The 17,070-nt window shown below is 51.4% G+C and overlaps 2 protein-coding genes across 2 annotated transcripts in view; one reads left to right on the top strand and one right to left on the bottom strand.

Annotated features, from left to right (window-relative positions):
- LOC311522719 (uncharacterized protein) overlaps positions 1-17,070 on the bottom strand; it is a gene marked incomplete at its 5' end in the record, with an annotated part of 82,899 nt that overhangs the window by 42,039 nt on the left and 23,790 nt on the right. The gene's annotated exons all lie outside the window — the stretch shown is intronic.
- On the top strand, positions 4,113-16,497 carry LOC311522475 (uncharacterized protein). Its single transcript, XM_084631856.1, has 5 exons — positions 4,113-4,629; positions 5,143-5,272; positions 7,469-7,585; positions 12,864-14,974; positions 15,666-16,497. Exons 1-4 carry the CDS (start codon positions 4,606-4,608, stop codon positions 13,883-13,885), a joined length of 1,293 nt encoding a protein of 430 aa, XP_084487982.1. The 5' UTR covers positions 4,113-4,605; the 3' UTR covers positions 13,886-14,974; positions 15,666-16,497.

The raw sequence follows: 17,070 nt of genomic DNA, 5'->3' as shown, positions 1-17,070 counted from the left end.
ATCTGTCCTGTCCCTGTGTGTTCCTGCACTCTCCTCCCCCCATCCCTGTGTGACCCTGCACCACCACTCAGCCACCCCTGCCCCCATGCACCCCCCTGTCCCTGTGTGGTCCTGCACCCCCACTCCCACTTAGACCCCCACCCCAGTCTTCCCACCCACCAGCCCTTCTGAACCCCAGCCTATGTGATCCCCGCAGCAGCCCTGTGTCCCCCCGCCCCATATTGCCTGCTTCCTCACCTGGCCCTGTGGGCGGGTTGCTGAGCTGGCTGCCCTCTGTTCTGGCACCATAACAGCTCCTGGTGGGAGAAAGGTGTAACTGCAGCGCCTTGCTGGCAAAATGTATTTTCTGCCAAGGAAGAAAAAATCTGCTGGGGACATGAATTCTGCGCCTGTGCAGTGGTGCATAATTTCCCCAACTCTTCCGTGCGTAATGTCTTGCCATGCCTTTAAATGAAAACACTGGGCTTCACACACCCCTTGGGACAGCATGAAAGAGTAACAGCCCCCCCACAACCTCCCCAATGTCACTGCCACACTGGGCAAGGAGTGATCTGACCACCCAGGAATGACCCAACTTTTAATGAGATGAAAGGAGGGGCCTGTTCCACAGTGTGTACTTATTGTATGACTGGTAGGGTTGCCACCTGTCCAGGTTTTGGCTTTTGTGTCTGGGTGCCATTTAGGGTTTCTGGGTGTCTGGTTTTTGGGATCTGGCAACCCTAAATCGTGCCCGAACCAAAAGTCCAGTTATGGGGTGGGAGGAGGCAGCAGTGCTGAGCGAAGAGAAAGGAGCTGAGGCAGGCGTACCAGAAGGCAAGGGAGGAAAACCATCACTCTGGTCCTGCACTGAAGACCTACCCCTTCTATCAGGAGCTGGATGCCACCCTTGGTGGTGACCTCACCTCCACCGCCAAGAGCCCTGTGGATACTTTGGCGGGGCTGCAGGCGGTGGACAGGGGGCTCAAGCCTGAGAACGAAGTCCTGGACAAAGGTCAAGTTGGAGAACATTGTGGAGTCGGTGGCAGGGTCATCCAGTGGCACGGCGAGTCAGGAATTCTCCACTCCGGAGGGGTCTAGCCGGTCTCAGCAATCTATTTGTGGCCCACATGACACGGAACAGGAGAACCGTAGTAAATGTTCATTTTGGAGCTCATGCTGCTCAGTTATATGAGGTAGACCTGTTCTTTCCTATGTATATTGTGGCAGTGGGTGAAGAGATAGAGAAATTAAAAAGAAAAAGAAAAAAAAACAAAACCCAAAAGCCTGCACACACAGCCTCAGTCACAAACCCCTCCCAGCCCCACTTCTCAAAACAAATAAGTATTCATTCAAGCCAACTTATAAACCACCATAAGCATACATTCAAATTAGTTTTATAGATGTCATCCACTCACATACACATTCATACTTGTTTTCAGCATTATTTTATACAGAATACGCACACAGCTTAGTTTAAAAGAAATCTAACGGTGTTCAATTGTTCAGTACACCCCACGTAGACAAAATGTAAGGCTAGTTTAAACTATTTTATGTTAAGAGTTGATTCCACTTTTTACCAGAGCTATAAATGTTGTTTTCTGACCTCTCTACACACATACAGACACATAACACTTTAACATCCACCCTTCCCTCCTCTTTCTCAAAACAATTTAGCATACATTCAAACCAAACTGCATATTATTTTATAGATAAACTACTTTAAGCATACGTTCAAGTTAGTTTTATTGACAGTTAAGTCTCACAGACCATCATACTTGTTTTCAGCAGTATTTTATACAAAACACACACAGCCTAATGTCAGGTAAATCTAACAATGTAAAGTTGAACAATACACCCATGTATGAGACAAAATGCAGAGCTGGTTATTGACTTATTTGGCACATTTAGCAAAATACTAAAAAAGAAATGAGAAAATCATGAAACACTTAGGCCTGGCAGAAGCTATAAAAAGCCCTAGAAACATCTGCATTTTGCCTCTTCCCTGCACTGATCTCTGGACTATGGACTTACAATAAAAGGAGCGTTCTAACCAATGGACTCGGGACCTTCCAATCTTTTGGATGCCATCAGAGACTTAACAAGCCAGCAGTTTATTCCATCACTGCTTCAAACTGGACACAAGCACTTTGCAATGTGTGTATGTATTTGATTCCTTTAACCATTTTTACCCTCACCTCTTTCTTTTCGCTTATACATAAACCTTTAGATATTAGATACCAAGGATTGGCAACAGCGATTATTGGGCAAGATCTGAGCTGTATATTAACCTGGGTATGTGGCTGGTCCTTTGGGATCAGAAGAACTCCTTGTTTGATGAAGTTGGTTTTCAGTAACCACTCATCATTAAGTCTAGTGTGTGGGTGATGAAACAAGGCCTGGGATACCTAAGGTGGCTGCATTTCTGACTATTAGCCACTGTGGTGAGACAGGAGTTTACTTTTGTTGCTGGTTTGGTATATCTTATGGAAGAATAACCAGCAATTTTGGCGTGTGTCTGCCCTATTTCTGAGCAGTTTGTCCTGAATCTGGTATTCTCCGGTGTGACCCACTGAGTGACACGAGCACATGAGATTATCCCCACATCTGCTACTGCAGGATTCTTACACCAACCTCTGCAGTCTCTGGTGCTGGAAACAGGACACTGGAGTGGACACGTCTGCTCTGATCCCATCTGGCAATTCCCTATGACCTAAGTGATTTTCCCAAGGTCACAGAGGCAGCAAGTGGCAGAGCTAAGAATAGACACCAGGAGTCCTGTAGCCCAGCCCAGCACCGTAGCCACAAGCCCAGCCTCGCTTCCTCATTCAAGGCTCCCAATGCCCCTCAGCATGGCCCAGAGAATGCAGTAAGGCTGCAGCTCATGAGCCCCTCTGCCCTGTGAGCTGGGCTCCTAGACCTGGCTCCGTACCCTTCCCTTGATAGCCGACTCAATGGCTGCTTTGGGCATGCTCTTGCTCCAGCACTGCTTGATGATGTTGGCCAGGTTGGTGTTGAGATCAGGGTTGGGTCTGCAGGAAGTGTCACAAGGGAGACATGGCTGGGATCCCATTCGAAGGCAGTCCAGGCTCCGAGCCCCGACTACTTTAACCCACCAGCCTCCACTCCTCTCCCAGAGCCATGGATATAACCCAGGCGTCCTGACTCTGAATATCCCCCTTGCAAAGCTGGGGATAGGACCTAGGAGTCCTGAGACCCCTGGTGACCCTCCCTGCCCCACACCACCTGCCTAACGCCCTTCCCCTTTTCAGCCACCATTAGCTGTTACCTTAGGCCGCTTGGACCACAGGGACTGCACTTCCCACCACTTATGCAGAACAGCTGCTAGAGTGGGGCAAAGACCCAGGCACCTTAGGGGAGGTGTTGTGGGACAGAGGAAAGGTCCAGTGGAGGAAGGATGGGAAGGGGAGACACTACCCCACAGACCAGCATCCTCTTCTCCAGCAGCCAGAGGGGATGTAGGCCTTGGGCTAACAGAGGTGCTGGGCTTAGGGGCACCAGGGTCAGTGCTACTGGTCAAGGCTGGGCTGGCAGGGCTCTGTAGCCACAGCCTCTGGCTGGAGCTGTGTCACATACAGGATCCATCCCTTCCGTCCCCCCCATACCTTTCTCAGCAAGCACAGCGGCATGGCGAGCTTCTGGAAGAGCCAGCTGCGGTGGGCTTCCCATGGGCCCTTGATAAGTTTGACCTTGGACCATTTGTTGTGGCCAGCGGGAGCAGTACATGAGGTGTGCAGGGCGGCGGGTGGGGCAGCCAGCCTGGGCACCAGCTCCTTCAGCACCACACAGACACACACACACACACACACATTACACAGATGGGTGATGGATCCTGTGACATACATGTCACACACACACTGCGCAGCCCTCCTGAAACACACATGTAGCACACAGTACAGCCAGGTGTGACTGAGCTCCTGTAACACACACAGACACACCGCTCCCGAAACCTACACGCACACACTACAGCCGGGGTGAACTCCAGTAAGATATGCACACTACACAGCCAGGGTGTGATCTGCAAAACCCTCACATCACACAGTCTTCCTGCAACACCCATACCTACACACCATACACAGCCTGGGGTGTGATCTCCTGTAACACACACACCAACAACACACCACCGAGCAACAAACACACCACACAGCCCGACCCGTCCCTTACTGTGACAGTGACACACTCCACAGCCGGGCCTCAGCCCTCTTGTACTCACTAGTCCCCGCTCCCCTCCCAGAGCAGGGAGAGAACCCAGGAGTCCGGGATCCCAGCCCCCACCCCAGGGGGCTGCCCAGTAACGGGCTCCTGCCGCCTGGGACCAGGTGCCGCGAGCGCCCCCGGCGGCCGGACTCGGGACCCAGGCGTCCGGCGGGGGGCGGGGCCGGAGGGTCCCTGCGCTGGGGCCTCCCCCGGCTGCTGGAGCTGGCGGCGCAGGCGCGGGCGGGGCCTTCCCGGCCCCCTGGGTCCCAGCCCGGCCCCTGCGCAGGGCGGGTCCCGGCTGCAGCTCCGGGGAGCGGGCGGGAGGCGGCCCCGGGGAGGGAGGAACCAGCCGCGGGCGGGAGGTCGCTGCCCGGGCGGAGGAAGCGGCCGGGGCCGGAGCCGAGCCCGGCGATGGCTGCAGCGGGGCCGGCGCAGGTAGGACGCGGGGCGGGGACTCCCCGGCCGGGCACTGGCTGGTCCCGGCTGGGGCCGAGGGGGGCCGGGACCGGGTCCCTCCCGCGCTAGTGACCCCGGGGCTGGGGGCTGCCGCAGCCGGAGCGCTGGGGCCGGGGAGCGGCGCTGGGGGCCCCGGGCCGGGCGGACACGCGGAGCCGGGCCGAGGAGCCCCGAGCCGGGGGCGGGGGCGGGGCCGAGCCCAGGCCTGGGGCGGAGGCGGGGACTCCGGCCGGGGGAGGAGCCTGGTCCCTGCCCTGGGATTCGGGCCCCTCCCAGCGCCCCGCCCCAGAGCCCCGTGGGGAGCCGAGGGCGACTCCTGTCGCCGGCCAGCGGGGCCCGAGTCCCCGGGGGGCTGTGCGGGGGCGTCTCCCTGGGTCACAGCTGCTGGGCTGGGGGTTCCCCGGGAGCCGCTGCCCTCGAACCCGCGTCCCCTGCGGAGAGCCCGGGCTGGGGCTGGCGCGGAGGGTGCTGAGTGTGTAACGCTTGTGCCAGCAGCTGCGGGTGGCGTTTGAGGAGGTGGCTCTGTATTTCACCCGGGAGGAGTGGGAGCTCTTATCCCGGCCAGAGAAGCAGCTGTACCGGGACCAGATGCTGAGGAATTACCGGGCCCTCGTTTCCTTGGGTAAGGACCGATTTCCCTTCATTTATTCACTGCAGTGGGCTACCTCATGCCTCAGCTGCCATGTGCCACCGAGTAGCCAAGTGGTGGCAAATGTCAGCCCCTTTCAGGTCGGTTTCTTGTTAAAGGAGAAATCAGGGCTACAGAGCCTCAGGGTAATGTTAATGTAACTGGTTTACTTGCATTATACCTCAGTCCTGGCACAGAAGTGGTTGTAACCACCTCTTCCAGGAATCCCAGCCCAGACACCGAGGGCAGGAACTCTACCTCAAGAACTGACTCTAGTTAGACAAATAAGGCAGAGAGAAAAGTCTCCTGCTGCTTGGAACAGCTCCCCACCAATGTTCCCTCTAAGATTTTACATCCATGTGTGGAATGAATTTTGTTCTGTGCACCATTATGGAGGTGATGTGTGGTGGGGGTGGGGCTGAGGGGTTCAGAGTGTGGGAGATGGCTCAGGGCTGGGGCTAAGGGTGGGGGGGGTTAGGACTCTGGCTGGGGGTGAGGGCTCTGGGGTGGGGCCGGGGATGAGGGGGTTCAGGGTGCAGGAGGGGTTTCAGGGCTGGCACAGCAGGTTGGCGTGCAGAGGGTGAGGGCTCTGGAGTGGGGCCGGGGATGAGGGGTTTGGGGTGCAGGCTGCCTAGGGCTGTGGCGGAGAGAGAGGACTCCCCCCAGCCCTCTCTTGCTGTAGCAGCCCAGGGCTGAGGGAGAGGCGCCTCTCCCTGGTTGCGGCAGCTCTGGGGCTGGGGCCAGGGGAGAAGCGCCTTTACCTGGCCGCGGCACCTCTCCAGTCCAGACCCCTGTGGCTGTGCACCTGTGCAACCCTTGATAGTCTGCTGCACGGCCGCACAGCTTAGTGGGAATTTAGCTCCCCACCTCACCAAAAAGAGGGAACATCATAAATTTAACAACTGCACAGTTGAACAATGCTGCATCCTAAGCAAAAGAACTAGTAGGTCTGCGTAATGGTGCCACCTGGTGCCACCTGCCGTGACTCAGCCCCCAAAGCAAATTGAGACGGGTCGTAGATGTTGCTGCTTCAGAGTACGAACTGAACTTGCCTGGCGGGAGACGGGAAGAAATCTCTAAGGAAGGTTTATTTCATTATTCTCCTGCTTGGGATTTCTTGCGCTTTCCTCCTAAGCAGCGTCCAAGACTGGGGCCTCATTGTGCCAGTTGCCATGCAGACGCACCCTGACCGAGATCAGGGTTCTGTTGTGCTGGGTTTCACAAACATATAAATAGAACAGGAGTACTTGTGGCACCTTAGAGACTAACAAATTTATTAGAGCATAAGCTTTCGTGGGCTACAGCCCACTTCATCAGATGCATAGAGTGGAACATATACACGTACAGATAAGTTGGAAGTTATCATACAAACTGTGAGAGGCTAATTAGTTAAGATGAGCTATTATCAGCAGGAGAAAAAAACTTTTGTATTGATAATCAAGATGGCCCATTTAGAAAGTTGACAAGAAGGTGTGAGGATACTTTTGCGTAGAGACTGTCCGGTTTGGCCAATGTACATGGCAGAGGGGCATTGCTGGCACATGATGGCATCTATCACATATCATATATCTACGCAAAAGAATAAATGGACACAAATCTGACATCAGGAATCATAACATTCAAAAACCAATAGGAGAACACTTCAACCTCTCTGGCCTCTCAGTAAAAGATTTAAGGGTGGCAATTTTGCAACAGAAAAGCTTCAAAAAACAGACTCCAATGAGAAACTGCTGAGCTTGAATTAATATGCAAATTAGATACCATTAACTTGGGTTTGAACAGAGACTAGGAGTGGCTGGGTCATTACACATATTGAATCTATTTCCTTAAGTTAAGTATCCTCACACCTTTTTATCAACTGTCTAAATGGGCCATCTTGATTATCACCACAAAAGTTTTTTTCTCCTGCTGATAATAGCTCATCTTAACTAATTAGCCTCTCTCAGTTTGTATGGTAACTTCCAACTTATTTGTATGTGTATCTATGTATCTCTCTTACTATATGTTCCATTCTATGCATCTGATGAAGTGAGCTGTAGCCCACGAAAGCTTATGCTCTAATAAATTTGTTAGTCTCTAAGGTGCCACAAGTACTCCTGTTCTTTTTGCGGACACAGACTAACACGGCTGCTACTCTGAAACATATAAATGAGTCCCTGCCCCCAGAACTGATTCTTTCTCCCCAAACAGGCTGTTCAGGTTCCACACCAGACTTAATCCACCGGATCGAGCTAGGGGAGGCAGAGCTCTGGATCCGGGATGCCGAGGACTCCAGGGAAAACTCAAGACCTGAAAGCCCCTCCTCAGGTGAGTCATCATTATCCAATCCCTTCTGATTTACCCAGCTGCTAGCGGAGGGATGCTTAATGTAGAAGGCAAAGGCAGAGCGAGATTGACTAGTGGGGAGCAAAAGGGAGACAAATTGAGGCTGGGAATTAGGAGCTATTGTTTATTTGGAAGGGGAAGGAACCATTGGGAGAGCTCCCCTCAGGACAAGATGGATTCTCCATTACTGGGAGTCTGTCAGTGGAGATGGGGCATCTCTTTCTCAAAGCCCTGCTCTAACTCAGCCAGGAGTTACTGGGCTGGAGGCAGGAATTGCTGGGGGAGATTCTTTGTCTGGGATAGGGAGGAAGCCAGGCTGGATGGGTACAATGAGCCTGTCTGGCCTTGATATCTATGAATCCTAGAAATCATAAAAATGTGGGACTGGACGGGACCTCTGTAGGTCATCTCATCCAGTCTCCTGCACTAACAGGACTAAGTATTTTCTAGACCATCCCTGACAGGCGTGTTTCTAACCTGTTCTTAAAAACCTCCAATGATGGAGATTCCACAGCCTCACTAGATAATTTTGTTCCAATGCTTAACTATCCTTAGAGTTTCAAAGTTTTTCCTAATGTCTAACCTAAATCCCCCTTGCTGCAGTTTAAGCCATTACATCTTGTCCTGGCCTCAGTGGATAAGGAGAACAATTTATCACCCACCTCTTTGTAACAATCTTTTACGTACTTGAAGACTTTTATCAAGTCCCCCACAGTTTTCTCTTCTCCAGACTAAACAAACCCAATTTTTTCAATCTTTTGTCATTGGTCGTCATGTTTTCTAGACCTTCTTGTTGATCTCGTCTGATACTTTCCAAGTTGTCCACATCCTTTCTGAAGTGTGGGCCCTAGAACTGGACACAATACTCCAGTTGAGGTCTTACCTGTGCTAAATAGAGTGGAAGAATTACTTCTCGCATCTTGCTTGCAACACTTGGAAAACCGCACTCTGAGAGTAGTTATTATGGTTCACAAATAAACTGAAAGAGTATCTCGAGTGGGATCCGGCAGGGATCTGTCCTGGGTCCAGCTCTGTTCCATATCTTCATAAATGATTTGGACAGTGGCACAGAGAATACACTCATAAAGTTTACAGACGAGTCTAAGATGGGAGTGGTAGCAAGTGCTTTAAAGGACAAGATTAGAATTCAAAAGGTTGTTGATAAACTGGAGAAATGGTGTTGCTCCATTATTTTTCCAGGTTTTGAAGTTAAGCTGACTGGTCTATAATTCCCTGAGTTGTCCTTATTCCCCTTTCTATAACTGGTTACTATATTTGCCCTCTTCCACTCCTTGGGTCTCTCTACCATCCTCAGCGATTATCTCTAAGAACATGTGAATGGCTCAGAGATCATTTCAGCCAGTTCCGTAAGTATTCTAGGATGTATTTCATCAGACCGTGCTTACTTGAAGACCTCTAACTTGTCTAAGTAATTCATAACTATTTCTTTTCCTATTTAGGCTCAGATCCTACCCCACTGACACTGGTGTTCACTATGTTAGCCGACCGATTACAGCTAACTTTTTTGGTGAAAACTGAAACAAAAGAGGCATTTAATGGCAGTTTGGCCACTGCTGCGTTTTTTCTTATTGTCTTTCCCTCCATTTAGTAAGGCTAGCCTGTCCTTGGTCTTCCTCTTGCTTCCCACGTATTTGTAAAAAGATTTCTTATTCCCTTTTATATCCCTAGCTAATTTAATTTGTTTTTTGCCTTGGCCTTTCTAATTTTGTCCCAACATGCTTGTGGGGTTTTGTTTTTTTGATATTAATCCTTTGTAACTTGACCTAGTTTCCATTTCTTGTATGACTGTTTTTTGAGTTTCAGGTCATTGAAGATCTGGTTAAGGCAGGGGGTCTTACTATCATACTTCCTATCTTTCCTACTCATTGGATATCTGTGACCTACGATGGGACCTAAAAATGATACAGCCCTAAAGCTGTGAAAGAGAAGTGGATTGGAGAGGGGGAGGTGATGAACTTGGAAAAGGGGTGGGATAGTGATATAGGACAATGTGGGGAGGTGGGAGATTTCAGGGGATGCTGTGGGAAAGAGAGAGGTCTCCGTGGTGGGAGGAGAATATGGGAGCTGCATTTACCAAGTGGGTAGGACATTGTAGTAGGATTTGAAAACATCTTGGTTCATTTCTAGAAGCGAGTCACCACAGCTCCCCCATGCCTCAACTTCCTCAAGTGTGTAATGGAAAAGGGATTGCGGCTCTGAGGATAAACTTCATCTGTGCGTATCAGCAGATCAGACACTGGCACTTGGGGGTCAGACAAGCACCTGGGTAGAAAGACACGCCTATTGGTCCATAGACCACAACACCTTCTTCTAGGCTTTGCACACCTCAGAAAATCATACCAAGGCAGGGGTGCCCTAGAGAGTTTTCAAATTGGTTTCATGCCTGAAAAATCTGATTCAAGCTTTGTGCGCTGGTGTCCTATGGCCCTGGGGCACCTGGATCCAGACATAGCTCAGAGAGGGGCAAAAACCTGCTCGCAGCCTGGGAGAGCATCCCCGAGTCACTGGCCCTTGGCAGAGAAGGTGCTGCCCTGTCAAGGTTCCCATCCCCCGCCCTCTCTGCCGCTTCACTTCGCACGTGACCTCTCAGACTGGAGAAACCTGCCCCCAGCGAGCAAGGAGAAAGCTGGGAATGACTCAGGGCAGGGCAGGATCCGTCATTACTTCCGCCAAAAAATTCAAAGTTCTGCGGACAATATTTTAAAATTCTGCATATTTTATTTGTCAAAATAACACAATATTATCACACCAGTTTCAATTATTTTTGGTCATTTATTTCAAAATACCTGTCAGCAAGTATGTCCGTAATAACAAAAAAGATTCAGGAAATGTTTTTTGACAAATAGATTCCTTACGAGGCGTGTTAAAACAGAACTCTGAGTAATAATTCATTTAAACTACAATACAGAGCCGTATTTCCCGCACCCCTCAGAAGCAGTGCAAAGGCTTGGGGGAGCCAGGGGTAACGGAGGAGCTGAGGGAGTGGGAAGTCATTGCTGAGAAGGAGCCTGGGTGTGAACTTGGAGGGTTGTTGTGTATGGGTGGGAAAAGTATGGAACAGGCTTTTGGGGTGGAGAGCGGGGTAGGGGGGCAGGGAGAGATTGTTAGGGAGCTTCCCCCATGCAAACCCTGACCAACCCCTAATCTCTCCCATTCAGTTAGGCACATCTGCCCCTATCACCATCTGTACCCCCACCCAGCCAGTCCCCTCTCCCTATGTAGCTCTGCAAACCTCCCCCATCACTGAGTGTCTCTGCACCTCCCTCTCCCCCGTGGCCCTGTGCCTCCACTCCCATTCAGCCCCTGCCCCAGTCTATCCTCCCCCACTAGCCCTTATGAGCCCCTGTCTGACCTGACCCTCCCCCACAGCCAGCCACTCCACAGTCCCTGTCTCCTGACTCCCTCACTGCAGGGAGCTGCAACTTTGTTCTATCACCACAGCACCCCTTGGTGGGCAAAAGGCGGAACTACAGCAACATTTTGGCAGAAGCTTTTTTCTGCATGAAAAATTAGAAATCTGCGGGGCTCATTAAACATCCATGCACGCAGTCGCACAGAATCCCCCCCCCCCCCCCCGAGTGGGTCATGTACCATGAGTGCGAGGTCATGCCACGCAGAGGACACCATTTTGTAGAGCAGGTCTCCGGCACTTGCAGCTTTTCTTTGTAATGCTCTAAAACTGCCCCGCGTTCCAGGCAGCTGCTGCTGGGGGAGCGGACATGTTTGGGGGCCAGACGAAAGGCTCCTGTGGGCCATGACTTGGAGTACCCTGGTGTATGGGCTGGGTGCGAGGGAGAGGGTGGCCTTTGTCACATAGAATATAGAATATCAGGGTTGGAAGGGACCTCAGGAGGTCATCTCCTCTCCTGCTCTCTCAGTGGCACAAAATCTTAGTCACTTACAATTGCTTCAGTGTCCATGCTTAGACACCCCTCAGCCTTAACACTGTCTGTAGATCAAAGGCCTGCTGTGTGGCAACCATTAATTCCTTCCAGGTCAGCAGTGTCTCTAGGTGATTTGTCATCTCCTCAACCCCTCCCCACCCCGAGGATTTTAGTTTAGTTTTAGTTTTGTGCAAAGAATGAAACATCAGGCCAAGGCTGAATGACTTCTTTAGAAGGAATTCATTGAAAGGGACAGACTCCCCTGCAGGAAGTTACCTTGTGCTAAACAGCTTTATACCGGTCTAACTGCATCTACATGAGGGGATTATAGCCCCTCAACTAGTTTCAAACCAGTATAAACTGCACAAACGCTGGGGAACAGGCCGTGTGCCATAAAACAGGAGATAGTGCAGAACCAGCAACATAAATAAAAACCTCTGATTTAAATAAAGCCAAAATCAGTGTGAAAACAAACCCTGGACCCTGTTTGTTAGCACTTAAAGCCCCTACTTCTGGATCAGGGCCCCTTTGTACAAGCTGCTGCCTGTTGTCTGGGCAAGCTACAATTTAAGCATAAAATGAGACCCAGTAGGTGCATGGCATATGTGGGAATAGGCACTGCATAAACAACATAGGGTAGAATCATAGAATATCAGGGTTGAAAGGGACCTCAGGAGATCATCTAGTCCAACCCCCTGCTCAAAGCAGGACCAATCCCTAATTTTTGCTCCAGATCCCTAAATGGCCCCCTCAAGGATTGAACTCACAAGCCTGGGTTTAGCAGGCTAATGCTCAAACCACTGAGCTATCCCTTCCACCCTGAGTCAGGCAGCAGATTTGTCATGGCATTTCATATAAAAAATTACAGAGCAGTTACAGTAAATTTAGTAAAAGTCACAGGTCATTAAACTTCCTGTGATGGTTCCATGATGTTTAACAAAATGTGCCCTCGTCCTCGCCCTGCCAAGGGGGTACTAACTGCCCAAAGAAGCACTTTTCTCCCCCCAGCACTGCAACCCTAACCCCAGCCTGGTGCAGAGGGGTAGGAGGAGGCTAGAGACGAAATGGGTGGCAAGGCCATTCACTGAAATTTGGCCCGCCTCACCCACCATTATGACTGTGGGCAGGGGAAAATCTGAGTGGCACTGTAACCCCGCAGGCCAGGTCTTAATGTCCAGAGCGAGGTGTTCAGTCCAGCCCTGTCAGATAGGAGCTGCCATTGCAGAGTGAGGCGCACATCCAAAAAATCAAGACAGAGAAATGGGGAAATCGCTCCATCCATGACATTTTCCATCCTTGACAAACCTGTATCCTTAACCATGAGCTAACACCGGGATTGTCTCTGCTCTCTCCAGCAGGGCACGAGAGCCTGGGAGGAATGAGGACATGGTCTGTCTTTGGCAGGAGCTTCAGCCAGTCCTCAGTCGTGAAAATACACCCGCATATGCACACCAGAGAGCGGCTGTACCACTGTGCTGACTGCGGAAAGGGCTTTGCACGGAGCTCAAACGTGAGAAGACACCAGCGCACACGCACTGGGGAGCGACCACACCACTGTGCTGACTGCAGCAAGGGCTTTGCAGAGAGCTCACTCCTGAGAACACACCACCGCACACGCACTGGGGAGCGTCCGCACTGCTGTGCTGACTGCAGCAAGGGCTTTGCAGAGAGGTCACACCTGAGAATACACCAGCGCACACACACGGGGGAGCGGCCGTACCACTGTGCTGACTGCGGAAAGGGCTTTGCGGAGAGCTCAAGCCTGAGAAGACACCAGCGCACGCACACTGGGGAGCGGCCGTACCGCTGTGCTGACTGTGGCAAGTGCTTTGCACAGAGCTCAATCCTGAGAAGACACCGACGCACACACACCGGGGAGCGGCCGTACCACTGTGCTGATTGCGGCAAGGGTTTTGCACAGAGTACAAGCCTGAGAAGACACCAGCGCACACACACTGGGGAGCGGCCGTACAGCTGTGCTGATTGCGGCAAGAGTTTTGCAGAGAGCTCAAACTTGAGAACACACCAACACACACATAGCGGGGAGCTGCTGCACTGCTGTGATGTTTGCGGCAAGAACTTCAGCAACACCAATGCACTGACCAAGCACCAGCGCACACACACAGGGGAGAGGCCTTTCCAATGCACTGACTGCAGCAAGAGCTTTGCAGAGAGCTCAAGCCTGAGACGACATCAGCGCACACACACCGGGGAGCGGCCGTACAACTGTGCTGACTGTGGCAAGTGGTTTGGTAGATTGGCCAACCTCAACCGGCACCAGGTCACTCACACTAACACCCCTCTGCCATCGCCAGGGCCTGAGGGGCTTCTTGCAGCCAGTGGGCCTGCCATGGCATCAGCAGATGTAGCCCAGTGAGTGGTCCTGTCCCCCTGATGACCAGCAGTGATTGCGTGGGGCAGGGAAGGGAACTTGGTTGAGCAGTGTGGGGAAGAGCAGACCAGTGGTAGTAATTTAGAGAAGATGGTCACAGCCTACTCCATTAGGGAACTCCCTCCTGCCCTCCATGTAGGTGGGATCCAACTACGTCTCTCTGTTCCACACACACTCATGCATCTAGAGGGGATGCAGCCCGGACAACCCCCTCCCCTCCACCCCTGCAGATGGGACCCCGCCAGGAACTTCTCCCCACATCTATCTCGGTTCCAACCAGTGTGACTCTTGGGTGACATCTAGAGGTGGGATTTGCAGTCCTGTGGGGCGGGGCAGAACGGCCTGGTCCATGTAATTGAAAGAAGACTCAGGACCTGCTCATGCCGTCTACTTTAAATAGAAATGTGATGAAGAAGAACTACGTCCCTAATGTGTAAGAAAGGTCTGTCTAACCAGATGTTTCTTTGCTATTAAAGAAGCTGATGGGTTCAGATGGCATGTGGAGAAGCCAATGTAAACAGTGTAAATCTTTAAGGTGAGCCAATGAAAATGTTCTAAGTCCTCACTGTCTGTAAGGCAACTGTGGCTCTCTCCCCGTGCATCAGGAGGCTGTGCAGTCCCAGCTGCGCTTGAGCTGTAGGAATTGGGATACCCACGGGCAGATTTCTCGAGGCTTGTGCGAAAAGGGCTGTGATCGGGGCACGCTACAGTGCAGAGCAAAGGTAAAGGAGCTGAGGCAGGGGGACCATAACGCGAGGGAGGCAGACTGTCGCTCAGGTGCTTCACCTAAGGCCTTCTGGTTCTATAAGGAGCTGGATGCTATCCTCAGTGGAAACCCCACCTCCACTGCCAAGAGCCGCATGGATACTTCAGAGGGCACAGAGGCAGCGGAAAGAGGACCTAACCCAGAGGCTGAAGTTACTGATGAAGAGGTGGAGTTAGATGAGGATGTGCAGCTCCTGGCAGGGTCATCCAGTAGGCCAGGCAGCCAGGAACTGTTCTCCACTCCAGAGCTGTCTAGCCAGACTCAGCAGTTGCTCTTCAGGGAGCAAGAAGCAGGAGATGAGATGCCTGGTAAGTGGCTGTGGCTTGTGTAGTGTGGAGGTGGGTTCAGGCTATAGAAATGTGGGAGGCTGGCTGTGTTTCTGTGAGCTGGACGATTCCCCGTGTAGCTAATTGGTACGGTGGAATTGGTACGGTGGTCGGGTGTTGATGCACGTCGAGATCTCACAGAAATCCTGCAGGGAGATCTCCAGGAAAGTATCCTGGAGGTACTTGCCAATCCTCTGCTGAAGGTTCTGTGGTAGAGCAGCTTTGTTCCTTCCCCCATTGTAGGAAACTTCCCGCGCCATTCGGCAATCACTTGTGCAGGGACCAAAGTGGCACACATGCGAGCAGCATATGGAGCAGGGCAGAAACCACAAGCGTGGAGTAGCTGTACCCTTTTCCCCTGCTTACCCTTAGCAGTGAGATGTCCGCTAGAACGACCCCCACCTGTAGAAAAGCGTGGGAGAATTTTAGAATTTGTTCCCTAGAATGCTGCACCACGATGCTTGCAAAGAGTGTGTGCTCTTTTCTCAGTGTGGAGTCAGTCCCCCGTCCCAACACTCCCCATGCTTTGGGTGTTCACAGAAATGTGTGCCTCGCTAGGGTCGGTGAGAAAGTGATGGCAATGTTGTAAAAGGTATATTTAATTGAAATGTTTTAACGTTGTGCATGAATTTAACAATCCTGCTTCTGTGCATTGTCCCCTGTGCTTCACCAGATGTGGCCTTCAGGAACACCTCACGCATGCTGGCCAAGCATCTCCGCCAGATAAAAAAGCGCCCAAGGTGCAGCAAAGAAGACATATTCTGGGAGGTCCGGCAGTGCTCTAATGCAGAAAAAAAGGGAACACAAGGAGTGCTGGGAAGCTGAATAGCAGGACAGAAAAGAGAATCACACATTTCTTAAGGACACAACTGAGTGGATGATTAAAATAATGGAGGAGCAAACACAGGTGCTGAAGTCCTTAATAATGCTGCAGACTGAGACCTTGCCTATGCTAGAGGGGAAATTCGATCTAAGCTACACAATTTGAGTTACATGAATAACGTAACTCAAATCAACATAGCTTAGATCTACTTACCACGGGGTCCACACTATGTGATATTGACGGGAGACGCTCTCCTGTCGACTCCTGCTACTCTTGGGCTGGTGGAGTACAGGAGTCAATGGGAGAGCGATCTGCGGTCGATTTAGCAGGTCTTCACTCAAGCCACTAAATCAACCGCCGATGCATTGATTGCCACTCGTGGATCCCCCGGGAAGTGTAGACAAGCCCCAAGCAGATCTGAATGTGCTGCAGTGGCAGAGGAGCACTGAACTCTTTCCCATGTCCCTGCCCCCTAAACTCTGCCCACAAATTCCTTTCCACTTTCTGGGACTTCTCAGTTTCCCCTTCACTCCACCCCCTCGGACAACTTTCACAATGACAGCTGGACCTACACACAGCTGTGAAAGTCTGCCCTTCCCTGGTTCCTCCTTTCCCGCCAAGCATCTGTGTGTTTGCGCGTGCTGTTCCTTGTGCAGTAAAAGCCAAGCTTTATAATGGTAAATCATCTTTATTTTTTCTTTCTACAAGGTAAGATTGCAGGCACTGCCAATACGTGCACAGGCATTTTAATCACTTTCTTACTGGATTATAAGGCCCCCATTTCCCCTAGGAAAACTACATGTAATGTAACATTGGAGTACCTCTGACAGAGGTATGTTACTGGTGCTCATTGTCCAAGTGCTGTCTCAAACCCTCCCTGATTCAAATAGCTCCCCTCTGGGCTCCTCTAACAGCCCTGGTATCTGGCTGCTCAAAATCAGCAGCCAAGTGGTCTGCCTCAGCACTCCAGCCCTGAGCAAACTTTTCACCCTTCGCTTCAGAGATTGTGCAACATACAGCATGTGGCTATGACCATGGGAATATTATCCTAAGTGAGCTCTAACCTGCTATAAAGGCATCGCCAGCGTGCCTTTAATCTGCCAAAGGCACATTCCACTGTTATCTGGCACCTACTGAGCCTGTTGTTGAACCGCTCCTTACTGCTATCCAGGTGTCCCATATAAGGTTTCATGAACCATGGCTGTAAGGGGTATGCAGGGTCCCCCGGGATCACTGTGGGCATTTCAACATCCCC

The sequence above is a fragment of the Lepidochelys olivacea genome, assembly GCF_965140295.1.
Source record: "Lepidochelys olivacea isolate rLepOli2 genome assembly, chromosome: 6".
NCBI classification, from domain to species: domain Eukaryota; kingdom Metazoa; phylum Chordata; order Testudines; family Cheloniidae; genus Lepidochelys; species Lepidochelys olivacea.
This window is presented reverse-complemented; position numbering and strand designations above follow the sequence as displayed.

What these genes read in the sequence shown, in the direction of transcription:
- LOC311522475 (XM_084631856.1), top strand. Translation starts at nt 4,606, where the DNA reads ATGGCTGCAGCGGGGCCGGCGCAG. An exon ending in CTGCAGCGGGGCCGGCGCAG is followed by an intron (nt 4,630 to 5,142) that starts GTAGGACGCGGG and finishes CGCTTGTGCCAG; the next exon opens with CAGCTGCGGGTGGCGTTTGA. An exon ending in ACCTGAAAGCCCCTCCTCAG is followed by an intron (nt 7,586 to 12,863) that starts GTGAGTCATCAT and finishes TGCTCTCTCCAG; the next exon opens with CAGGGCACGAGAGCCTGGGA.